This window comes from Stegodyphus dumicola, chromosome 5 (genome assembly GCF_044657685.1).
Source record: "Stegodyphus dumicola isolate Sdum_Otavi_A_Nest chromosome 5, ASM4465768v1".
Taxonomy (NCBI): Eukaryota; Metazoa; Arthropoda; class Arachnida; order Araneae; family Eresidae; genus Stegodyphus; species Stegodyphus dumicola.
Window position 1 is genome coordinate 201,382,815 of NC_140772.1, and position 27,535 is coordinate 201,410,349.

The following is a 27,535-nucleotide window of genomic DNA, read 5'->3' on the forward strand; positions in this document are numbered from 1 at the left end:
AAATTCTGAATAACATACGTTTCCACCCGAATAGCGGCAGCTTGGAGGCCCAAACTTGGAATTTATTTTATTATTATCCCAAAGGGCATTAGTCCAGAAGGGCTATCAATTTCGTTTTGGCATGCTGCGTTGAAAACTTTAAATGTCGATTCACTTTTCATGTTGTATTTAAAGAAATTAAATAAAGAATCTGCATGAATTATGTATGTTTTTCGCCTTGTGATAAAACAACGGTATTTAGAGCCATCAAATTTTGAATAACGTAATCTCCCACCGAATATGGGCATCAGGAAGCCCTAATTTGGAATTTGAAATTTGATTTATTATTGGATTCAAATTTTGTAACAGTTCAACAGATCATTGATTAAACTCAACGATTTCAAAGCGAACAATGGCCAAACTGCACGGGAAAAAAGCATTTTTATCTCCAGCGCGCGAGACTCTTTAATGGAAATTCTAAAGATATGCTCATTTTAAAATTACTTTGCGATATTGCTGTTGAACTGAACTTTATGGTTTAAGTAAGAAGAACGTGATATTTAATAAATAAAAGTAACACACAAAGGGTTAAAAAGTCCCTTTAAGCGTAATGTAAAATCTGAAAACTTTCCGATTTTTATAATAATTCATTTAACTCATTTTCTATTTCATATTTTGTAAAACGTTAACGAGTTTTTGATTAACAAACTCAACGAATTTCAAAGCGAGCAATGGCAACACTGTGCCGGAAAAAAAAAAAAAAAAAAAAAAAAAAAAAAAAAAAAAACACTTTTATCTCCAGCGCGCGAGACTGTGTATCGGAAATTCTAAAGATATGCTCATTTTAAAATTATTTTGCAACATTGATTTTTATGGTTTAAGCGCGATGAACACGATATTTAATAAAGTTAACACACAAAACGTTAAAAAAACGCCCCTTTGGGTGTAATGTAAAATCTGAAAGCTTTCAGGTTTTATTTTATTTTTGTGTTGTTATTATTTGTAGTTTTACAAATATAAACAAGTTTTCAGAAATAAAATATCATATTCTAATTGCACAAAAGTTTCGATTTCAGTTAACGTGATGGTTGTACTTGATGTAGTGATGCAAGTTTTTCAATATTTCGCATAAAACTGTTTAATTTTTAAATCAACTTGTACAAAAATATTCAACCTGTATCTTGTTTTTCATTCTATTTTTGCGTTCTCCGTATTTTCTTATTCTTTTTCCTTTTTTTTCCCCCTTCGTGCGTTTTACTTCTTTATTTTGCACTTTTAGAGTCATTAGGTTATTTTTAAAGCATAAGTGATGAAAAATTAGCAACGCCCTCGCCGGGAATCGAAGCACGGACCTCTGGAATATGCGCCCAGTGTGCAGACCACTACACTACGAAGGCATGCTAAGAAGGCGGGAGAAATACCTTATATACTCCCACTTTAAAGGGCGACTAGGGTTTTTAGGGGAACTAATCGCTAAATCCTGGGTGTGGAGAATCATCATCCACCACCCTTTTAGTTCGGGCGCCACTGTCATTAAGTCATTAAGTTATTTTTTCGGAAGCAGGCGAGATGAAAAATGAGCAACTACCTTGGCCGGGAATCAAACCACGGACCTCTGGAATACGTACCCAGCGTGCTGACCACTACACTACAAAAGCATGCTAAGAACGCGGGAGAAATACCTTATATACTTACTACATAAAAAATTTATGTGTTTAAAAGAAAATATATTATTGATTTTTAAAATATATTAAATAATTTAAGTGTAACTTTTTATTTATGCTTATTTTATGATATGATGTCTTTCTTACTACATAACACAGCTTTATAACAACAAACAATTAATTGTCAATTTTGTAAATAAATATTTGTAATCAATTGAATTATGATCATGCCGATCAATTGGCAGTGCATATTTGGATACTGACCACCAATTAGTCAATATCGATCCCGTTGAGAACCTTGATCTAAATCAAGTATATTATTTGTAATGTTTTTACATCAGTAATAGCAAATCTAGATTTGCCTATGCTGAGGGTAAATAGATATATAGAAGTCCTAGATATGGTGAATTATTAAATTTGCTTATTAAGCTTTTACATTTTGCAGGCCAAACCTTTTATGTCTACTGAATTTTATAAATAAATGTTTTAAAAAAATTATTTGCATATAAATATAATAAAGTTCGGCTGAGACTTTTAAGAATCCATTGCAATTACAATTTTGATAATATTTCTCAACAATTTCTCTCTTTCTTCTTGCAGGCGGGAGATATAGTGTTTTCTCGTCAGGAGAGTTGCACATCCGGAATGTCACGCCGGACGATGGTTCCATGAGCTACCGCTGCCAAACAAGCCACCGCCTCACGCACGAAATCATAGTCAGCGCCACCTCGGGGCGACTCATTGTAACAGGTACGTTAATCTCTCTTTCAGTTATTTGGCTGATTTGAAATTCGACTGTCGGCAAATCCCTAGAACTCTGATGCTTCTAAAAATTCTAACAAATTGCTTCGATCGAAACAACTAGCGGTTTTCAACGATGTTTGCCTCATGGACCTCTTTCACCATTATTCGACAATCTAAAATTCCTTCCTTTCTAAAATTCGAAAAATATATACACATTTATTTAAATTTAAATTTTTTAAATGTGTTTTATGAATCAAACTAGAAAATGTTGATAAATACCAAAACTTGGTGAAAAAATGTATTTTTTTATATTCATAAACTAAAAAGTAAACAAGTAAATAAAAGTACGTAAACAAGTAAATCAAAGTAAGTAAACAAGTAAATCAAAGTAAGTAAACAAGTAAATCAAAGTAAGTAAACAAGTAAATAAAAGACTGGCCGCATACCCCCTCTGAAAGTCCCCGCTGGGAGAATTCCCCCTGTTTCAGAATCCCTGTTGTAAACAATGATACTGTTACGTTTTTTCTGACACCAGTTTTACGTTATTTTCTTCCTTCACGTTCCTACGGGGTTCGTGTGGATTTGAAGTGAAAAACGACGACACTTAATGAAATATCGAAACACACTTTATTTAGCCAATATTAAACAGCACAGCTCCAAAGTCACTTTTTACAGTCGTCGAAGATCTACTATAAACACGCTGGAACAATCAACGACACAGCTTTCACATTGTTAGGCAATAATGATGGAGACAGCTTCACTGCAAAGCACCAGAGTACAGCTCCCGACTCTGCTCGGTCGTTCTCGGAACTCCAAGTACTCTCGAGACTCTCCACGCCATAACTCGCGATGCTTTCGAAGACACACAAAGCACAGCTCCCGACACTTCGGTTCAGTCGTTCCCGGAACTCAACACGCTCTCTTCTTAAAAATATCTTAGAACCTAGTTACTTAAAGTAGAAAGAAATGTGCCTCATAATAATTCATGCCATAAAAACTATTACTCCTATCCTAAGAGCTTAAATCCTTTGTAAGTAATACATGTTCACTGTGTATGTCTTAATATGTTGCTAACATAGCATACCAACTGAAATTTGATTGTTCGTATACATGCAATTGTAACAAATGTTCACAATAAGTAAGTTTTATCAAAACTAATAAAATCCAAAGAGTGGTTCAATGCAGCATTGAGATGCTCCTTGTCATTAGTTTCAAATCAACGGAGACAAGAACTTAAAACCAACGAATTGTACGAAACTTTGCTGACAAACCTCGAATTGATATTAACAAAAAGTGATCAAATTATGTACTATAGTGCTAGTTTCGAGAACAAAACAACTACAAAGTACAAATGGATGTTCTTCACTTCAAAAAATGAATGGATACTTATTTCGCAACAAATATTCCAACATGTTATTCTTACCATTTTTCACTTTTTATTTTATTTAAAAGGTAAATATTTCTCTCTCTCTCTCTCTCTTTTTTTTTTTTTTTTTTTTTTTTTTTTTTAAGTTTATAACAATGGTTATCATTTTTTTGAAGAAAAGTAACAAACGGCACCACTACACACTGGTTGGGCAAACTCCTCTAAATATGCAGAAGGGTTTCACCACGACAGGCTGAAAATTTTAAATCTCTTTCCTAAATTTAGATTATTTCTTTTTATTTAACTCAATAATATTCTCATGTTTTAATCAAATGGTCAAAACGGCAGAAGTGTAAGAAAGATTAAGCATGAGAAATAACGTACTAATTGCAGCCAACCTTACAAACTAGCATATTAGCTAAAATAACCATACAACTTCTGTTCATAAAATTCGAAATCTTTAAATTCCTGTTTAGTTTGCATATCATACAATGTACAAGTTTGTTATAAAAAAATTCCGATTTCAACTTTTTAAAATTTTTTTAAATTAATTTTTCAAATTTATTTTATCCTGTCACATGTACAAATAAATATTTATTATGAAAAAATTCACTTGCATTTTTGGAAGTTACGCATATTTCCAACTGCAAGTATACCAGTTTATGCCACTTCACAGGTTTCATATTAAAATTTTGATTTTATAACTGCCGCGCGTTCGTTAGAACTAAATATTCACTTTCTGAAATCAAATTTTTCATGATTCTAAAATTAAAATATGAAGCCTAAGGAATTTGATTCTGAAAAACACTAGATTTTTCATATCGAAAGATGATCGTTAACAAAATACACTATATCCTTTGTTTCTACTGCTGCACTTCCTAAAGTTTCATTTCTTCTTCCGATAAACTACACACATAGCATTCACGATGTTATTGAGTGCAGCGCAGTGCTTTAGAGGCCTTAATCGAAAACCGTGTTCTTGACACCCAATTATGGGAGGATACATAGCGAGGTAATGGTCCGAAAAGAAGCATATGGCCTTGTCGTTATAGTATATTTTTGTCCTCTATTACGTGGAATATTTTTCACGAAATTCTCGGGTAACAAGAAACTAAAATTCCAAGCGCTCATTAAGCCTGCTTTTGTCGATCTAAAATATTTTACGCGATATTTATTATTCATTGTATTGACATTCATTAAAAAAAAAAAAAGAAAAAAAAAGAAAAAAGAAAAGAAAACTCTTTTGATAGTACGCAGTTTAACTTTTCTAATTTAATATCGTCAATAAAAGTTAAACATTTTACCTAGGTTCAGAAAATAATGTGCTTGCCATCGCCAACTTTGGAACCAGATATAGGTGAATTAATGTATTGGTGCGTTTTGAAATTTGGCATATTTGTTGAAAGAGATAAAACATCAAATGTGGTTTAGAGTCTTCGCTAAAATTATTTGAAAGTAGGAACAATGTGAGTTTTTTACCGCTCCCGCATAATGGAAGGGAAAGGAAAATTGGTTGCCATATATTAAGAATTTCGCGAAGTGAATTATTCTTGGCGCAAACTGAAAAAAATTGTGACAAGATAAATTCTTGAATTTCTCCGTAAATTTTGCACCAAACTTTACAAAATTTCACATTTAGACATAATTTGAGTTGTAGAATCGAAATATGGAAAGCAATTGGTATGTTATTTCAGAAAAAGTCCGATTTTGTGTCAAAAACCCTATGTTAGAACAATGCTATATATAAATCTAATATATATCCTAAGTTGCGCTTTCGAGACATCAAAAACGCATTTTGAATTTTGTCAATCGGCCTAGTGGAACGAAAGATATAGAACTGTCCCTCCCCTCTTTTTTTTTCATTGTTCTCTTCATTTTCATTTCCCAGAATAAACCGGAAGGTTGAAATGTGAAGCTTCGTCAATTTACTGCAGCTTTAAGCCGTACAAATTATTAGGAGTAAGGATAAAAAGAATATATGTCTCCAATACCAAGATTTTCGCTATCTGTTGGAAATGAAAGAGATAGATTTAGTACTAAGAATGAATCATCACCTGGTATTAAAAATTCAAACCTTGAAACTTAGAGAAGGCTGGGTAAAATTTTAAACACTATAACAGTTGTTGACGGTTGAAAGCAAGGTCCAGACACACGGGCGACTGTTCGGGTATAATCCGGAATCAGCAACTATCTAAACCTAGAGAAACACCCTCCCGACGTCCCATGAGGACCACACCGGGAGTATTTTACAGTAAAAGTTATACATGGTCATACATGGGCAACATCTCATTATTGAGAACCTGTACATACAGTTAGTTAGCATATAATTAATATGGCTTATATTGAATGCACGTTAGGCGTAGGTTCTCATAGTGCCTGCATTAGCATTCGCTATGCTCAATACGTGTTGCGTACATAACATTGCATACCAACATCATTATACATTACATCAAATGCATTGCAAAGATACACTACATGCGGATTAGCTTAGCTCTATGGTACATTATAGACAGATCAAAATCGTTAAATGCAAATACATTACATACGGATCAGATAACTTGAAACTTAGATTATCATTTTATCGCGTGGGGCATTGATTAAAAAACTAGTACTGTGCGGCATTATTTTAGCAGAAGATTTCGCTGCCTTGAGGCAAGTATATTTTTTAATATTTGCTCAGGATTATAGGCTTATTATTAAGTAATTTTCTCTTATTGAACTTTCAATTAAAAAGGACTGTGCAGTGTGCCGCATAGTCCCCCCCCCCGAAAAAAAAAAAAAAACGCTATCACGCTATTAAGCTTCGAATTTGCTTCCGGATTCAGAACCGAACTGATAGTTTTGCGAATGTTAAAAGTTTATAAAGTAGATTCGGCGCTTAGTGAAATGAAAGGAAAACGGATAACTGAGATTTTCTGATGCGCTTGCACGTTTCCTCCAAATCCTCTAACACTCATGCGAAGCCGCTTGTGGAACTCACCAAAATGTAAAAATCATCTATAGTTGAACTCAAATTTAGTTTCAAAGAACTGACAACAGCTTGTTACGTTTACTTTTTCTCTTCCTTTCATGGACATAAGCCGTAGCACAATATATTTAACTGTGCTTGTACACGATTGGACAAAAAAAAAAAAAAGTTTCCATATCACCTGATCCTCTGTGTCGATTTGACGAAATTTAACTTGCGTATTCGTTGACTCGAAAGAGCGACTTACGATATATATTGTATGTACCGATTGTTTTCGATATTTCAATTCTACGACTCAAATTATGCCAAAATATTAAATTTTATAAAATTTAGTGAGAGACTTATCGAGAAATTTTAAAATGTATCTTATCGCACTTCTTTCAGTTTGTGCCAAGAATAATTGACTTAGCCAAATTCTTAATTCATAGTAACCTAATTCAGAAGTCAAACAACAAAAATCAGCGTTATATTTTCAAATTTTCACAGGACTAGTTTCGATGGTTTTACCGAACCACTATCCTCAGCTACATTTGATTTAGTATTTGTTCGGTGTGTTATTGTGTCTTCCGCCAATGTATAAATTCACGTATATCTCGGAAATTTTGAATAAAAAACTCTAATTTTTGCAAAAATTAGTTTTTGCTAACTCTAATTTTTGCTATAAATACATCTACTTTAAGATGGTAATAAAAATTTTATAGGTTATAATTCAAAATTTTTTTCGAAGAATTTATAAAAATTACTAAAAAGTACAAATTGTGAAAGGGAATCAGAAAATATCTACGAATTCTATTTGGATTGAACGTAAATTTCGAATTGTGAAATAAGAAATGAAATAGGTTTAATAAAAAAAAAGAAATATTAATAAATATGTAACAAATTTAATTAACACTGAGAAGCAAAAATGTTGAGAGCTAAATTTTTAAACACTACTCTTGCGAATTTTACGAAACTTGGCACTGTGGCATAATTTGAGTCGTAGAATCGAAATATGGAAAAAAAAGATCGGTATTTTATCTCAGAAAAGACCGATTGCGTGCCAAAATATCTATGTTACAACAAAGTTACATATAAATCTAATATATATCTTAAGTCGCGCTTTCGAGACATAAAAAACGCAAATCCTGGTCTAGAGGTTTTGACAAAGACGTAGTATTGGATGGCAGAAATGAAATTTGTAACGTTTGGGTATTTCAAAACAGGGTGGCCAGATGCAATATCAAGAATCAGAAGAACTTTGAATTCAAGATTTTTAACATTCATATAACATCTGACATCTGAGACGAACCGTTCTTTAAAGTTAGCCATGGTCACTCATTACATCTTGTTTCTCATATAGTGAATAGATAGTTTATTCATACCTACATATTTTGTTGAACATGAGTTTAGGACTCAGTTTACTGAGTCCTAAACTCATACGATTTACTGAAACATTGAATCAAAGTAATAAGATCACACGATCCTTAGCTATCTTAAAACTACCTATAACCATCTTGAAACCATCTTAAACACCTTTCTGCGATTTGGTTACATATGTTCTGTCTGGCATTCGTTTCTAGAAGAGGCCCCTTTATGGAAATGAATGCCAATTCTATACTTGACTCATATTGCATTCCCCCGTCTTCAATAATTCAATAATCCTGTAGGAAGACTTTGACAGCCAACTTATCTACAAATGCAGTTTCACCTTTAATTTATATTATGGATTAATAATGTAAATTAGCTAATTAATTAAATTAGCTTTAATTTATATTATTTCATTTTATATTATGGAAGCCTGTCCACCAAGATCCAGCCTGTGCTTAGAGAAAATACACATTTGTCTCTTTAACTGATGTGAAGTGACTTTTTTCCTTTAATCTGCCTATAAATTCTTAGCGATGTTTGCTGATGACCGTCTATTGGTACTTTTTTGTGACTTCTCTTCTATCCATATTACGAGAAATACTCACAAATTTTCCTCTACAAAATCACTTGTATATGATGATGAATTAACAGTTACTTTGTGGGACCTAGTTCTTTGGGCTATTATTCATTGTAACAAGATCTTTTCAAGTGTTAATCCTTGCGACATCTCGAAAAGACCTTAGAGATGAACACAACAAGGAAAAGGTGTAAAAGACCTTTTTATTGAACACAATATCGTACAGGCAGCATGGACTAACGTGCTTACAATCATCGACCAAAACTCAAAAGATAAAGCAGGACCTAATTGTAAAGTAAAAAGTAATGCAAGATTACACAATTCAGTTTAATCTAATAGGTTGACTCAGAACCTACACCTGCAAGATAATAACTCGGCAAAACTTCGAAGCCGATATTTCAAGTTAACAGCTGGAAGACATAATAATATGCCCTCACAATAGAGAACCCACACTCTGAATACAATCGTTCGCCCTAGCTAATTTACATCCTGGCGAAGAAACGCGAACGGAGTTAAGATAAAACAGAAAAGGCTAAAATTTAAAATAACTGTTAGTAAAAATAAATGAAACCGTACAACTGTTATTCCTGTAAATACCGACTTCCGAACTGCAGTCTCATTTTCCTCAATATTTCTTAGGGTAGACCTAGGAACATTAAAATGCTTTCTTATAGACATAGCACCTTGTCTAGTTCTGAGATGATTAAGTCCAAAGAAATGTTTTTCCTTTTGGTTTTGCTAATAGGTGAATTGTGTGACATTATATGTGGCCAGCCAAAAATATCTCATTTATTATTAATAAAGAAAAGGTATGAAAAATTTGTAAACATGCAATTTACTGACATTTGGCCAAATTTATAAACTTAAATGTGCACAAATTTCACTATAGATTTTTTTTTCTTTGAAGCAGAGCAAATGAATGCCTTCTAAATAGAGATATTCTAAATATATTCTGAAGATAGAAAACATCAGTTTCAGTTCCAAATTCTGTTATTGTTGTTGTGGTTTATCTCATTTGTCTGGCAGCAACTTCAGAACAAGTCCACGAAGTTCATTGTGGTAAGGAGGGCAAGATTGCGCCTGTCGTTGGCAAAAGCCTTCAGCACCGTACACAAGCTCTCCCACCTCCTTCCCCTACAACCAACCTCTCAAGAGGTCTTTCGGCTCGCCGCATATTTAGAGTGCTCCCATGCTGTACAGGCACTATACATTTACAAACATCCATGCCTTCTCCGGGGTTAGAACCAGAGTCCTTCGTTAAGGCAGTCAGAGTCACTAACCACTATCCCGGTTGGGCAGCCCAAATTCTAAATACACACGAACTGGAAACAACAGAAATACATTTAATGACGTGACGTACTGCTCGCTGTGGGGAGCCACATCATTCTCCTGCCCTAGCTACTACAAAAATCTATTCGTGCGCGCTTTTATTACACTATGCCACAAATAAAAATTGTTTTAGGGAAAAACAATTCTTAGAAATTTATTGGCTTGGCCTGCTTGTGTTAAATTACTGTGGGAATAAAATAATAATAAGGTAATAAAATATTAGTTTTGAATTCGTGTTAAATAAAATTCGTATAGAAACATAATCAAGTGTAGTCTGTCGTTTCTCCGCTGTAAGAGTTTGCGGTTAAAAGAGAGTTAGCTGAATAACGCTTTAAAGTTGACTTCTGTGCGTTATTTTGGGAATTAATGATGCATTTGCTGCGCTAAGGAGGAATTGCTTAATGTCTACGTTTTACTTGGCCTATTTACAGCTATTTATTTTGCTGTATGTCATCATTATTTGTAATAAATTGTCGCTATCTTCCTGCTCATCCGGACTGATTAGTTAAAGAAGCAACCATGAATCCACAGCTTGCAACAGTACATGCTGATATCATCAAACAATACTACTGGTAGCAGTCATTATTTTCCAAATGTATGTTTTAACACAGACGATTTTAGCATAGAAAAAGACGGGCTTAATTTTGCCTGCAGAGTATTGGCATCTTGCTCCAATTCTTCCAATACATTTCAGATAAAAACCGTAATTTCTCTGGGGCGAAGTGAAGCCTTATTCGGATACAATCTGATACTCCTTAACTGAATAATTTTGTAGAAATTTATATTTATTTTAAATAACCAATTTTATTTAGTTTGTTATTCTTTCCTATAAGCCTTCATTCTCCTAATTGTCAGTGCCAGAATATTTAAATTTGGTAGCGTGCGTGAAAGAATGCAAATTCTACCTTGAAGAAAGAGTTTAAAAACCGAGGGTGCAATTGGACAAAGAGAGAGTTAGATTATTGTCGGTGCCTCTGTTGCTAAAGCGTCTGAAGCTCCCCAGAGTTATTGTTGGTTCGCGTAGCTGAATTGCATTTACTTGTTGCCACTAGTTTTCGACGGGGGTTTAAGAAACAGGAATTATTCTAAGCCCTGTAGTTTAGTTCAACGACGTATACATATAAATCTTTAGTTAGTTCTGTGAATTCAGTTACCGCCCAAGCAGAGGCGTAGTTCGTTAGCGTTGAGCTGACGCATTATAAAGTTTAAAGAGCTAATAAAAAGTACTTTTAATCGTCTACTGTGCAGTCTGTGCGGTTACTTTTAATCGTTCTTCTGCGCAGTTACTATCGCTTCTGGGGCGCCAAAGAATCATCGTGTTCGGTTTCCAGAAGCGATCCAGTTTCGGATTCCGGACGATACCCGAATAGTCCTAGTAAGCCGCCCGGGTGTCCGGATCCTTCTCACCTGCCACCTGTGCAGTTACTACTCTTACAGTTCTCACACAGGAGTTATCCAAGTAGACTCTATAAGTTAAAATCATTTTTATAGCTTGAGCTAACTATAGCAAGTGAAAAAGGCAGAATTACATCTTGCTAAAGATAGCTGTTTCTTGCAAAGTATGTTTCAAATATTTCCGCTAGATTTAAAAAATAAATTTGCAACGAATCAAAGAAACGTAAACTGTGAAATTGCCGGGTGAAATAAAGCTGTAAATGAAATGTTGTCTAAATTTTAATCAACAAACATAGTTTATTACCTAATTTTAATTTATTTATAACACTTTAACGTAGCTTTATTAACTAATTTTATGTTTTAGTGAGACTAAATATAAAATATTAAAAGAAATACTAACCTGAAATTTTTAGATAAAATATTTGGACTCAGATATATTAGAAAATATTTTATCTCCATACTGATTTAATGATAAGTGTGCTTTCAAACCTTGTACATGCTTTACGTCATGTTTAGTGCTTTGCTAATTCTTTGATATTATTTTTTTACAGATTCGAGTGGTACAGTTCCTCCTCGCGTGACAGACAGCAGGACTGCCCTGTCAGCAGTTCAAGGTGATGTTGTGGAACTGCCTTGTGCAGCTCAGGGTTTTCCTGTGCCTAGGTATAGGTGAGTAACTTTTATATTTTTTATAAGTTCTTGATGCACATTTCAAGATAGTCTTTGTACACAATAAAGATGTAACTATGATCATTTCTTTTTATGACCAGTTGAAAGCAAATGCAGAAGTTACCGAAAATCAATGTGCTAGAGTAGTCTTATAACAACTTGATAAACACTTTAGTTAACTTAGCATTCATTGGTCACATCTGCAGTTGCAGGCAATATGATAGTTAAGGCAGTGAGAACAGAATTTTGTTTAAAAGAATAATTTTTTCTGGGACACATAAATAACATAAAAGGTGTCAAGGCCTTAAACACTCCTTCAAAAGAGCGTTTCCTTGCAAAAATAAACTTCTAATAATGAATTAAATTATCTCAAACTTACTTACGTCCTTTTCTGAAAACGCTTCCGATATCATGCGATCTCTATACACATGAAAATCTGAGGAATAGAAATATTCATACTTTATATGGGTAAATGGGACTGGACTCTTTGAATACGAATAAGAATGATTGGATTTTATGTTTATATTACGTGGACAAATGTAACTGGAAATAATGGAACACACGTATTTATATTATCCTCGATGCCAGACACCACCGGTTGCCAACTGTTTAAGACATTTTACTACTGGATGGGAGTTCGATCCAGACAACCGGGCTGGCTTTGTGTTTGGTTTTCGTAGTTTTCCCCATATGCAGTGGGAATACGAGGCATCCCTTCCCTTAGGTAGATAGTCCTTGCGTGCTTTGCCATATTTGAATAACCTAACCTAACCTATTTCAGTGCCACAGACAAGCAAGGCTAGCCGAAGCAAGCCAGCACAGGAGTCAAGCGGCTTTGTAAATTTTTGGACTGCGGGGAGTGAGGTATTTTACAAATTTTATCTGAAAGGCAATAAAATTCTGTTAGTAAAGAAAAAAGTAGAAAGTAGTTTAAAAAAGTAAAAGAAAGTTAGTAAAGAATAAAGGGTTGCAATAAATTTTCGTTTCATCTTCTCCTGTAGGCTTTTAACGAAATCAAAACTCAGTCTCACAGCAGACCAATCCATCAAGAAATTCCGATTTTCTCAATTGTCTGTGAAATTATTAAATATAAGTTTGCAATTACATATTCTCAGCTTTCCAGCAGATTGTATTAATGTTTATTACACGTTAGAACTGTGACGTCATGTTTTGTTAATATAAGTCAATTTGTAGGTATGCAGAACGTTGCCGTTACACCACGAAGGTATGCAGAAAGGAGGGAGAAAATACCTTACATATCCCCCCCTTTTAAAGAGCGACTGGGGATTAGAGGACCCAGTCCCCAAATCCTGGTGATGAAGAATCATCAATCACCACCTTTGAGTTCGGTCGCCACTGTAGAGTCAATTTTGAAGTAGGAAACACGAAAAAAAAAAAAACATCCTCCCTAGCATTCGAACCTGGACCTGTCGAATACGCGCCGAATGTGCTAATATTACGCCACGAAGGCATGCAGAAAGGAGGGCGAGAATACATTACAAATTGATCTGTGTGCTCTTGAATAAACGTCTCATCTCAAACGTTCTCGATTTGTTATTATTTTCTATCCGTCCTGATTTTACGAATTGTAACACATTTTTATCAAAAGTAAAAGAAATGGCCTCGTCGCCTTGGAATAAACATTCATTAATAACGAATTACTGTCAAACTATGAGAAGCATTATGTTATCACAATACAGCTATATACCACAGTTGTGATGTAGCCGTTCCTCAATAGACACTAATGCCGGCTAGCTTTAAAAGGATTTATTAACAGAGCACACAGGAACGGTTACAAACAAAAGAAATATATATAAAAATGAAACATAAACGAAATGGAACATCAAACATTGAGAATAACGTAACATAGTAAGCTATCATCATGGCGGCTGGAGGTCGACTGACGTTTTTTCATATCGCCACGAGATGGCGTTTAAATAAAATAGTTCGGTTACAGTTCATGACATGAATAAAATAGTTCAATTACACTTAAATAGGTCTGTTAAACGAAACTTATCTTTTCCGTTGAAATTGTCCAGTTGATGATTCGATGTGCTAGCAGCACGGTATGACAATTTTAATTCCAGAATTGGTTTCCAGAATATTTGACCAGTAGTCCACACCTGAAAAGAAACTGAGCCGATCTCCAGCAACTAAAAGTTAAATTCGGGAGTAAGAGCTTGTTAAAGCCAAACGGAAATTCTAAACATTTTGTTGCGCCATTTTGGATTCAAATTTAGTTGGGCGCCAATGTGATGTAGCCGTTCCTCAATAGACACTAATGCCGGCTAGCTTTAAAAGGATTTATTAACAGAGCACACAGGAACGGTTACAAACAAAAGAAATATATATAAAAATGAAACATAAACGAAATGGAACATCAAACATTGAGAATAACGTAACATAGTAAGCTATCATCATGGCGGCTGGAGGTCGACTGACGTTTTTTTCATATCGCCACGAGATGGGGTTTAAATAAAATAGTTCGGTTACAGTTCATGACATGAATAGAATAGTTCAATTACACTTAAATAGGTCTGTTACACAGTATTAATACTGCGGTACAGTACAGAAAGATATTTCAATGTATAATATTCACCGTTTTATCTAGTGTATGCGATGTTCCTTACACTATCTTAGGAACTAGATTAAATTCTTATATGAATAGAGATTTACGGAAGACTGTTTATCTTTGATATTGGAATGCATGGCTGTCTCTACGAAGTGTACAGATCAAATGTATAGGTCATTAGGAGGTAATATGCAACCTCTGTATCTTGTTATCGATAGCGGTACACAAGCTTGCTTTGAACTGGGGTTTTACCTTGGTACAGGCAACCGGTGTTCTTGAACTATCGATAGCGTCGAATCGATAGTTCGACGCTATCGATAATTCTTTGATAGTCTGTTGTATCTATATCGAATTGCTTAGAAATGCATGTTGCATAGTAATAATGGACAAACATTGTACACAAAATAGAACACAAACTCTTTTCTGCTGTTAATTTGTCATTTGGGAAATGATATTCATTTCTGCTGTACGATGTGTTGCACTTCCTTGTGTGTTTCTTTACATGAGTATAAAAAATACGCGCAGTCCACATTTCCAATAACTCCTATATACCTTGAAACAGAAACTCATCCGAAAGTTAACAGACAACAGCAATGCTAAATAAGGTAGTTTCACAGTTTCAATAAATGTAATTTTATGCATTAAATTTCTGCTATGTTTTTGCCAATAAAACGATCTAAGAGTATTAAAATACAAAATAAATACAAAATTACGTGGATAAAAGTAACTCGATAGTTTCAAGTCGGTGCAGTTTTGTGCGTAAATAACAAGCGGGTGGCTGTTGAGGTATAAAAATGGCAGCGAAGCATGTTGACAAAATGGAGTTTTAAAACAGCCTTCGCTCATTGGAAGGGAATGCGTGCTTTGAAATCTTAAGATATCTGGTTGGTATCATCCCGTTCCAGGCTGAAAACCGGTTATGAACTTTTAATTATTTTTTTTATCCCCAATGATTTTGAATTTTGTGAGTAAATATAGTCTGTTCGGGAAAGGGCATTCGTTCTGTGTCGTGTGCTACTCTTTCTCCTCCCACCTGATTCTCATTAGAAGTCGAGTAAAAAAATGTTTCTACATCTTGACACTCGAGAATAAAATACGATCTGTGTGTTTAAAATAGATGCCCTCAGTACACTACAGAGGTATTAAATTTTATCTTCGATATGATGAAGCTAGACGCTAATGTTAAAATTGCAAAATAAATTTTTGGCTAATATTAGATGCGGCACTCCTTCAAATGAGTTTTTGCTTTTCTCCGCCAGAGGGCGTCCGTGGTTGCTGCGTGGTTTGTAGACGAACGCGATATTGAGTTCAAAGCAGAATTCCTGGCAAAATATCTGAAAAAAACCAACGGACGGTTCTTCAAAATGTCTGAGGCCTGTGATACACTCACCTATTTTGGGATATTTCACTATGACCTTCTTAACGAAGATAGTCAATTAAGACCTTTCGCAGCTCATATGCTGGATCAAAACTGCCCGACCTAATCCTTTTAGCTGAAAAAGAACTCAATTTCTGCTGAAATTTAGTATAGACAGTAGAAAAATATTGATTATATTGTAAATAATTCATTTTCATTTATTTTTGATTATTTCGCATATATTTGAACAGTATGTATGTAGTAAATTAGAAGATAACTTGAATCCATCGTGATGAAAAACAACAGTTCGCATGACTCTGAACTCTCAGCAGAATGTGTATCACTCGACCTATCAGATGTCAGGCACTTGCGCACATGACAAAGGTCACAACCCTCTTCAAACCAAGGAGGTTAGAATAGAAGGAGGGAGGGTTCGCAGTTTCCTCCACTGTCGGGGAATGAAACTCCACCGAACAAGCGGCGTCCATGTTTGTAACTTCAAAACATTACATTACGGCAGTGAAACGTACGTGTTTTTAAGCTGTTCTGTGCATGTATTTTCCAGTAAAAATATGTTAAATTTATAATGAAATCCTTCGCTATTGTTAGTTTTTTGTTTTAAAGTTATAAAGATAATATTCTTAATTAACTACGTACAGAAAATCATTAAGAACTAGTTCGAAATCTAAATACAAGTGCATAACATTAAAGCCTTTAAAAATGAAGTTTCTGTATATTTCAAGAATTTGTTTAGGTTTTATTAGTAGCCTGTTGGGTGTACTTTGCAATTTTTAACAAGTGATATTTCTGATATATTCACAATATTATAATTTATTAAAGAATCATTTAAAACAATTTTAACCTGAAATTAATAGCAGATAATTATCTAAAAAGATAGTCACAAGTTGCATTTTTTTTAATGAAAGTTTTAAATAGCTTCTTTTCACAACCAACAACCTTATAACAACATGAAAATAAATATTAATAAAATAAAACAGATTTATGTGAATTAAATGATTTCAGTTTATGCTCGTTTCATATTTGAGTCTGAAAGAAATTTCCTTGAATTAAGGTGAATTACAGAAATATACGAATATAAATATTTGGATACATCTTTCCACATGTTCAGTTGTGTAAATATTTTACTTCTATCGCTATACTGCTCACAAATTTATAAATTTATGCAAAAAAATTTTAACAACAAAACAGGTAGTTTATCTTGATCAAATCCACAAATTATATTCCTAACAGTTCACAAAACTTAAACATGAATAATAATTAATACATAAATAAAAGCATTACTTTATTTAACACATTTACAATTCATAAAAATAGTAACAATTGGTTTCTTATTTTTAATGAAAATTCTGAAACGAATTATTTAAAACGTTCAAATTATACAGTTTAAATCCTAGCATATATCATTGTATGTTAAGGAACGAGGATATCAGCTATAAACAAAAGCATTAAAACGTATTTAATATAGTTTGATTATTATTAAGTACTCTTTTTCACATCTGGAAAGAATACAACATGACATTGTGATATTTATCAAATTACATAGAAAACGAAAATCAATACTTACGAGTGAAAAGTAATTCCAGGAATCTTTTTCGAAAATCTATTTGTGCATTCATATGCAACACAAGCTGACATGCTTCAAAAAGAAAAGAAAAAAAAATGTTGCAATCACTTTGCACAAGTCACAGCGATAACAGTAACATGGCCGCCAAGCTTCACCGTTTGAGTTGAACCTTCCCTCCTTCTATTCTAACCTCCTTCTTCCAACTGATGGTCTTCCAACGTCTGAAAAACTGATGGTCTTCAAACCATCAGTATATCGGTACATAATCAAAATTCAGAATGTTGTTGTCATGCGCCTATGTGGCACTACCTGAAAGAACCGGAACATATCGTGCATATCTAGCACGGCAATCTCGGCTTAAATATGAACTAGGAACAATCGCGCGCCATTCTTTCAGATGTAAAGCAGGTAGAAAAATTCTTTGAAAAAAGAGATGTATAACAGCAGCATAATATGGCCTTTTGGGCCAGTAGAAATCTTAAAGGTTCTTAGATCTTTCCATACCTTTAAATACCTTTAAGTAAAAAAGGTGTTGTGCATAAAAAATATTTCATGTGTCTTTTAATCGTAGTAAACGGAAAACAAAAAAGTGAGCTTTATAATTCTGTATATTAGAAGACAAATATTCTTAAATGTATTATCATTGAATCTCTGCTTACAGTATTTTATATATTTTTTGGAATGTTTAGACAAAGATATAATAACAAGTCAATAGTATAGATTAAAAACATTCAATTTAAGAATCACTGGCATTAATAACGATAAGCGCTAGAATGGAATTATAATTAATATGATATTTCTTAGTATATAAAACACTCAGTTTAAATAATACATTAATACAGCACGTTCTGTAAATCAGCAGAAATAAAACTAAAATGGCACTATATTAAAAGAATAACTATACCATAAGTCGAATATATAAAAGTGGAATAACTATACCATCATTCTCAGCAAGATCAAATGCGGAATCAAATGGCGAAAGTCATTTGGAAATTAGTCATTTGGAAAGAAATCAAATGGCGGAAAAAAGATCTGAAAATTGTAGTTCACTTACATAAAAGAAGTCACTTACATAAAAGGAGTTCAAATTGTAGTTCACTTACATAAAAGGAGTGCCAGAGCTTTTTTATTTAGGGCTTCGATGCGCTCCAGCTAAAAGTATAATTTATCTCAAAAACTGAGAAGTACCGGAGTTGAGCTCCGGTGGGCTCCAGCGCAATTTAAACTCTGCATTTATGTCGCTTTTTAATTTATAATTATATTCTAGATTTATGATTAAAAATAGGAATATTTTAAGGTTAGGAGAGTTTGTTAGAAGCCTTATTTTTCTGATATTGGCAACACTGTTCGCAATGTTTGGTTGATATTGTTTATCAGTGCTGTAGAAGTAACGAGAAATTGTGTACCCGTATGTATTCGTTACTCGGTGAACCAGTACTCATTACTATCGTATCGTTACTCGTTACTTTCGGTAAAATCGATCGGTATCCGTATCCTGAGCCTATTTTATCGGTCTACGGCCCTAAAAAGGGCCTTGAAACGTCGCATTGCATTGAATCACGTGAGCTATTCTACCCCGCGGGAACTGGGTAGTGCTGCGATAGGGAGTTTTCCGTCGCCTTTTTTTGGGTAGAAATAATTCACTTTATTTTGGCTATTATTTTTTGGTGCACTGGATATGATTCATTATTAAATTTTCTATTGCTGTCAGGGCTTAGTTTCTAAAGTCAGAAGGGCCTACGGAAGGCCGTCAGGAAAATAGGAAAAAATAAAATAAAAAATAAAGAAAGAAAGGAAATAAATATTACATTAATTAGTAATTAAAATAACAAAAAAAATTATTAAAAAACTTAATAATTAAAATAATAAAAAATAGTGATTAAAATAATGAATAATTAAAGTAACATAATAATTAGCAACTGAAATATAAAATACTTATAAGTACAATTTAATAAAAATGTAAAAACAAATAAAAATTTAAATAATTTTTAAATTTATGATGACTAATTAAATAATAAAGTAAAATACCAGATCTTGTCTTATTGGCTTAGTATCGTTTCGTCCTTTCTCATTTAATCCCCAGCTCGAAAAAGTGTTATTTCGTTCGCTGCCTTCCCCCACCAATTCCCTCTTTCCCGTTTCATCCGCTGTTTGAAAAATAGGTGTTTACTTTACGATAAGGCGAACGTCTGTTTACTTCAATTAAAATGTTTTAGAAGAGATGACTGTTTCTACTTCGATTTAGCTTTTGATTTTTTAATATTATTTAATATTTTATGCAGACAAATTATGTTGAGCAGAATAATGAATTTCAAACGTGTTCAAAAGGTGTGTATCTGAATATAATAACATTTTTGTTGTACAGTATCCATTTTTTTAATTTCACACATTTCTAAAGCAACAGAAGTACGTTATCACTATTTTGGCACACACATAAAAAAATGTATAATTAAGATTAATGTTACATTCCTTATTAAAAGTAATGGGTCCTCATTAAATGCAACCATTCATGCTTTTAGAGGATTTTACATGTGGTGGTCTTAAAAAGATGATGTTCACTACCAATGTTTGTTTATGTTCCCAAAAATAGAGATCTCTTAAAAGGTGACCTCTTAGAGATGTCGTAAATAGATGATTTGCTATAATTATTTTCCGATAGATAATGGAATTAATGTAATTTAATGTCAATAACTCGAGGAAGCAAGTTTAAATACGGTGGAACAAAAATACAGAAGTATTTTAAATGACGAAAATATTCATATCTTGTCAATGTCAAATTTAAAAAAGAATTAATTTTGGGCAAATTATGAAATCTAACTTTTAATGTCGTCTTCTGGTTTCTATATTTATATTTGGCAAAGTTTTATACTCGTTATGAAAAAATAAAAATACAAGAAGTTTGAGTCCCGTAGGACAAAGATTGATCAGGAAATTTAGTTTCAAAATTTTCAATGTTTGATGCCATTTGTAACTTGCCTTTGGTATCGCTTAATTGAGTTAGAATAATTCGAGGAAATAAGTTCAAATGAAGTGCAGAAAAAATAAGCATAATTTAAATAGTCGTAGAAGGAAGTCATGCGGAATCCATATCAAATTTTCACTTTTTCATAATGACCATAAAACTTTCCCAAATACAAATACAGAAACTGGGAGACCGCATTAAAGATTAGCTTTCGTTATTTGTCCGTTATTCGTTATTTCGTTTGCTGCTTCCCCCATTCTCTTCATCAGAACCGCTAATGACGAAAGGGTGAAATTTTCCCGATTCATTCCCTCTCCAAAAACTCCTTGGTGAGACTGTTATTTGTTGAGACAAGGAATGCTATATTATAAATGTCAACTTGCTTTTTACACTTAACAATAAAATCGATAAGAAACATTCGCAAATGTATAGGTTAAGTACGAATAAGAACTTAAAAGAAATTTAGAAATCTATAAAAGGTAAGGAAAGTTTTATGTTACTTTATTAGAGATAATAGTGAAACACTAAATATTTCAATCAGTGTTATTTCATAATGCTATGAGTATACCTTTATTCATTTAAGAAATGGCCCACCAGCGGTCGAGCGGTAAAATCGCTGAACACTGGTAGTTCCGACCTGAGTTCGATCTCAGGCAAACGGGTTGGCTTCATAAGCGTTTCATGGTTTTTTTCCCGTACCAGCTTACAAGCCAACTTACCATGTACCATACGAGCCAGCTTTCCTAAGAAAGTGCGCTACGAATCCATTTTTCCTTTAAGGCACATAGCCCCAGTGTTTTTTGTCATAATCAACTAAACCAAATCATTTACGAAATATATCAGTTGATCAATGCTCAGTGTACATCTGCTGTTTGCTTATAAAAACACTTTGTAAAGACGTTTCCACTATTTTGCTAATAATTCTGAAAGGCTCATAGAATCCGAAATTATGTTACACTAACATCCGAAATTATGTTACACTAGCTAACAGAGAACTTAAGTCTGCTTAATACAACAAAAATCTGCTTGACTTGCTTTCGTGTCTTTGGGAAACGTAAGTACATGCAGAAATAAATATTAAAATCTGTCACGTATATTTGTAAGGATGTAAAGCATACTGTTTTGGTTCACGATAATGATAAATATGCATCATGTTACGACAGTTTTAAAAGATCACAAATAACTATACATATGCTAGACTTCTAACAACATTTCTGTTACAATATGAATATGCATTTATTATTATATGAGTCGTAAAACGGCTCACCAGCGGCCGAGCGGTAAAGTCGCTGAACACTGGTAGTTCGGTCCGAGGTTCGAATCCCGCGAACGGTCCGGCTACATGGGTGTTTTCGTGGTTTTCCCCATGTGTAACGTGTATACGAGCCAGTTTCCCTTAGAAAGTCCTCGACGAAGGCTATCTCCCCTTAGGCAGATAGCCATAGTGTGCCTTGCCATAATTAAATACACCCATACACACATGAGTCGTAAAATTCAGTGTTCGTCATTTTTAGATTCTAGGTATATGACAAAATTTATTTTTTTAATTTTCGTTTTGTTTTTAAAAATTAATTCACTTTATAGCTTTTCTTCAATTTATTATAAAGGAATAGGAGTTTAAATTTTAATTTATATATAATATGATATAAATTCATCATTTATTAATAATATTTTATGTATAGCAAAAAAATTATCGTTAATGTTCCAAATTTTAATTTTTTTAATGATTTGTCTTACATTTGTTGTATATTTGTTGAATGCATAGCTAAATATTTCAATTATACACAATAAAGGTTATGCAGAAAACAATTCAGCTGGCATGATAGCTAATTTCGAAAGAAAAATTAGAGTCTTATTGCTCTTAACTCTTAGTACTGTAAGGATCCTAAGTTTTACTAACGTTTATTTTATTTTAAATCTTTACTATCACTTCTTATTTTCTACTTCCGGCCAGAATTAAAAGCTTTAACTTATTTATGCAAATTTGTCTTGCTAACGCCAAGTACTTAAGTTGTGGCTTTCTGCCAAGCAAGACAGAGGAAGGAGTTATTAGAAGCAGGCCGCTTGCCATAGTAGTTTTACTTGGTTGCTGGTTGCCTTCAAGACCAGAAGTTTAATCCTCTTGATAATTTTAAACGTATCATAGTTTTAGCAGCTCTCTGTACTACATACGGATTTTGTTAAATAACGGCCAATCTTAAAGTTAGGCACTTGTATATTAATCCAAAGTTAGAGTTTTAGTTAGTATTTTTATATTCTTACGTTCAGACCACAAGTGGTTGGTCTCTGTATTCCGAAGTTCCGGAAATCACTGTAAAGATAGAAAAATAAAGGGTTTTGTATACCCTTCCTGTGTGTATTGTCTACTTCACAATTTATTGAACATAGCTTGAGTAAGCTCCCTGTTCCGAGTCAGGACAGTTCCTGTTTCCAAAGCAAGTAAAGAGGAACACAAGTCCTGATAGTACAAGCAGCCATTTTTAAATTGACGTTAAAATAAATTTATTCTATGGTCTATGAGAAAATAACTATACTGAATCATTTATTGACGACTTCTAAGAGGTCGCTTTCTGAAAGAAACCTGTATTTTTGAAAACATAAACATACGTTGATATTGAACATCACTTTTTTAAGATGCTAGAGCAAATGCACAGAGCTCCAAAAATCCTCTAAAAGGCTGACTACTTTTAATAAAGCTTGTATATTAATGTTCATTATACATTTCTCACATTTTTACTTTCTTTCAAAACAGCGATGCTGTGGTTCAATTGCTTTAGAACTATGTGAAACTAATAAAATGGGCCCTATGTTATAAAAACCTAATTATATTCAGATACACACCTTTTGAACATGTTTGAAATCATACTAATCAGAATACTTTGTCTACAGAAAACATTGAATCAATATTAGAAATCAAAAGCTAAGTGAGATTAAAGTAGGAAGAGTCATATCGTCTAACCCATTTTAATTGAAGTAAACAGGTGCTTACTTTATCGTAAAGTGAACCCCCGTTTTCAAACAGCGAATGAAAAGAAAAAAAGAGCCCACCAGAGCTCGAGCGGTAAAGTTCACTAATAGTTCGGTCCGGGGTTCAATTCCCGGTTAACGGCTAGTTGCACGGGCGTTTTCGTTGTTATTCCCGTGTGTAACTTGCATATGAGTCAGTTCCCTTTAAAAAATCCTCCACGAAGGCCTCCCTCCCCGTAGGCAATATATATATATATATATAAATGTGTGTGTACTTTACATTTAATTATAAGGACATATATATATGTACTTTACATTTAATTTTAATTTATTTCATATATATATACATATTTACGTTTGGTAGTATTACCGATTGCAATAAAAAGGGAGGTGCACATCTAGATGTTATAACGGAACCATATACAAAATTTCAACGTTCTATAACTAACCGTTTTTGAGTTATGCAAAATGCATACATACGTACATACACATCACGAAAAAAATCCCTTTCAAGTATCAACTTAATCATTAGTCATAAGTATCAGCTTAGAGTAAATGGGATTACATTTAACAATAAGTTTTTTTGAAAAAAAAAAAAAAAAAAAAAGAGAGAGAGAGAGAGTCCTTCATTGTGTTCGTACGTACAGGAGTCAGCCCAAAAAATAATTCACATGGATTCCGTAATCGTCAAAAACGGATATTTTCGTTAAAATATGATACCCAAAAGTTTTCTCGATTACAATAATTACTACCATTTTCTTTGATACAAGGAAGTAAAGAACCTATATTAACCTACATATTCTTATATAAACAATACCTAAGTGCAGTATGTAAATATTTCAAATCAATAAAATCTGGCTATGGCACAGTAAAAAAAAAAAAAAAAAAAAAAAAAGAATCATCTAAATTTTCAAATTACAAACATAAATAGCAATAGTAAAAAGCAAATACAAAATAACGCTTCACGTTATCAAAATTGCTCATTTTCTTAAATATCAACAACTAAATAGTATTTCAACTAAAACACATAATGTAAACAAGAGTTTGCCCGATGCCCAAAAAAATTCAAAATTATCTATGAAAAATGTGACGCAACCGCATCATTTGTATTCGCATAGAAACCGCATCGTATAGCAACCGCATCATTCGTACCCGAACAAACCGCATCGTACGACAGATGCGAGTAACGAAATGAATTTGTGAGTACTGAATCGGTACTTCGAGTCAAACGATGTACCCGTTTAACGGGTTCCCCGTTCAATAACGAATACATGCGGTTTGCTCCAGCTCTATTGTTTATTTATACTTTTGAATTAAGCGCTAAGTTTAATTTGCTGAATTCATGATCGTAAAGTCCGCATTAAAATCCCTTTTTTTTTTCCTGATTAAATATTCAATATAGCTTGCATCTATGTTCTTACTTTTGAGTATGCGGTATATTTAAATAAAGAAGTGTAGGATTATGAGTATGTTATTTTGTATTCTGTAATAAAGTGTTATTGATGTATATGTTCTGATATGCTCGGGCAGCGTTATGCTAATGCGAATTTTATATTAGAAAGATCAATAACAGTTAATGAGAATTTCTTGGCTGTGTTTTGTAGCTGGTATAAGTACTCAGGAAGGAATAATTCCCAACTTCTTCCTGTATATCACGATCCTCGAATGGCTCAGCTGAGTGGCTCTTTGGTTATTCGCCAAGTCAGTTTGGAAGATGGTGGTAAATATGTTTGTCTTATTAGTAACAGTGCTGGAGAAGAAAGAACAGAATTGCTTCTTATTGTTACAGGTAATTTTTAGTTCTTTTAATGGAACATTTTCGAAATCATATTTGTCTCAGTAATAAGAAAGTTACTGTTCTGTAATACTGAAGAAAAATAAAGTGTACTTGCGAAAACACTAATGCATCAACACTGCCCTTTTAGTCCCTTAAAAATTTCTCCAAAACTGGCTAACTTTTTACGTAGTATGATATGTGATTCAAGTTCAAACTTTTGTAAAAATATCAACATTTTTAAAAATTTTTAAATTAATATAATTTTATTTTATATAATTAATGTAAAAGGTTTTAAATTTTATGCCTTATAATAAAATGCTTTGTAGTACATAGAATTATCATCTTTCTTTCCATCTTTATATACATGTTTTGAATTTATACCCTGATATTCATTCTGACGGTAGGTTGTAAGCAAGATATATGACAAAGAATAACTGGTAATGTGAGGTGCACATATGTGAGAAGTAGGAGTTTGTAATTAGCTTGTAACATGTTTTAATAATTTAAAATTAGAAGATCTTTCTGATATGAAGCTATGGTATTCAATATTTGTTATAGATTAATTAGGTTTTTTTTTGGTGGAAAACCATGAAAATCAAAGCAAAATTCCAAGTACATTAAAAATTATTAATGTAATTCTGTGTTTTATTTTCATTAGAAATATAAATTACTTTACTGTCACTGCATTATACAACTTGATGCAAATGGTATTAGAAATTGTTCTGCTGCTATTCTGTCCTTGTCATATCTAAATTAATCACACTAACTTAAAATACAGGAATCAAGTAAGTTTTTTTTTTTTTTTTTTTTTTACTTTGTAAGATGTATTGGATAAGGATCCGCACAGCGTGATGGTTTGCAGGAAAGGTGCTATAAGAACTGAAATTTGATGCTTTACAGTGCAAATGATTTATATAATTATTAAATATTTATAATTCTGTGAGATTAATTTTCTAGTAGAAAAAATGTTAAAAGAATTAGTAAAAAGAATGTCGTGTAAAATTGTATATCCGTGTGAAGTCGTATAAGTGTTTAAATCTGAAAGGAATTAAAACTAATCACAGTTTGTTGTCAGCTGCCTTTTAAAGATTTTTAAGAATTTAAGGTAAAACATTTTTAACAGAAATATTATTTATATAAAGAATTAGGATGATATATTTCAAATAGAAAGAATCGATGCAAAACAGTCATTGGTTTGTTCATTAGCACCAACTAGCACAGCTCTACCACAACTATCACTACTGAATAACTTCAGAGTTATTATTTCAGAACTTGGGTAGGTTGATCTTTGGATTATGGTAACTTGGCGAAAATTTGGCGACCAACTCTGCTACAGCAACCCTCTATTTTTTTTTTTCACCGCCATTTTGTCTTCACGAAGTAAAGACATGTTTCTTTTCTTTCTATTTACTGAACACTTTTTCCAATAATCTACTAGCCGAATTACACTTATGCTAGAAATTTTATGTAACAAAACTGCTTAATCATGACAAATATTAACTGCAAAATTGGGAAAAAGTGCACAATCGCAAACTCCTTGCGCGTTTTTCAGAATAGCACATACACATAAACCATTTACACGTTGACTTATTTTTACTTAAAAAAACATCCCAGAATTGCACAAAAATGGCATTGCACACACTCTTAACTTTATCCATCTACACTGCTTTTTTCTCATAAATTACAAAAATTTGCACGAAAATGCAAAAAAATTCTGTGAATCTTTAAACTCGGTAAAAAGCACATATATGAAATTACCTGATCGTGAAAAAGTATATACCCTTTCCAAGGATGAACGTTTCCATGTATAAAATAAATAAAATATCCAAAATCTTTTACCTCTAAATTATCTATTATATTATAAACGTCACCAATGAATTCATACTGCAAACATTACAAATGGTTACAAATACTTAGTGTCAAATATTTAAATTACTTCCATGCACGTTTACTTCAACTGAAATGTATACCAAATTCCTACAAACATAAAATTCACAAAATAACTATCATTTAATTAAAATATCACTAAACCATGTACACGTTGACTTATTTTTACTTAAAAAAAATATCCCAGAATTGCACAAAAATAGCATTGCGCACACTCTTCACTATATCCATGTACACTGCTTTTTTCTCATAAATTAGAAAAATTTCACGAAAATGCATGAAAATACTCAACGTATTCTACTCAAACGTATTCCAAAATACTACAAACATATAACTCACAAAATCACGATCATTAAATTAAAATATAATTAAATTAAAAAACACTACTTA

General features: G+C 32.9%; 1 protein-coding gene across 7 annotated transcripts in view; it reads left to right on the forward strand.

The window, feature by feature from the left end:
* LOC118189810 (cell adhesion molecule Dscam1-like) overlaps positions 1-27,535 on the forward strand; it is a 451,139-nt gene that overhangs the window by 271,181 nt on the left and 152,423 nt on the right. For 5 of the 7 annotated variants that reach the window (XR_015041386.1, XM_085817549.1, XM_085817551.1 and 2 more), the window contains exons 5-7: positions 2,244-2,393; positions 11,921-12,038; positions 25,086-25,270. Coding sequence is in view for 6 of the 7 variants with exons in the window: in XM_085817549.1 (XP_085673675.1) it covers positions 2,244-2,393; positions 11,921-12,038; positions 25,086-25,270 (453 nt within the window). In the remaining variant the exon portion in view is untranslated. Of the gene's footprint in view, positions 1-2,243; positions 2,394-11,920; positions 12,039-24,092; positions 24,948-24,968; positions 25,271-27,535 lie in introns of those variants that run through there. The other 2 variants (XM_085817553.1, XM_085817552.1) reach the window with 2 other exon arrangements.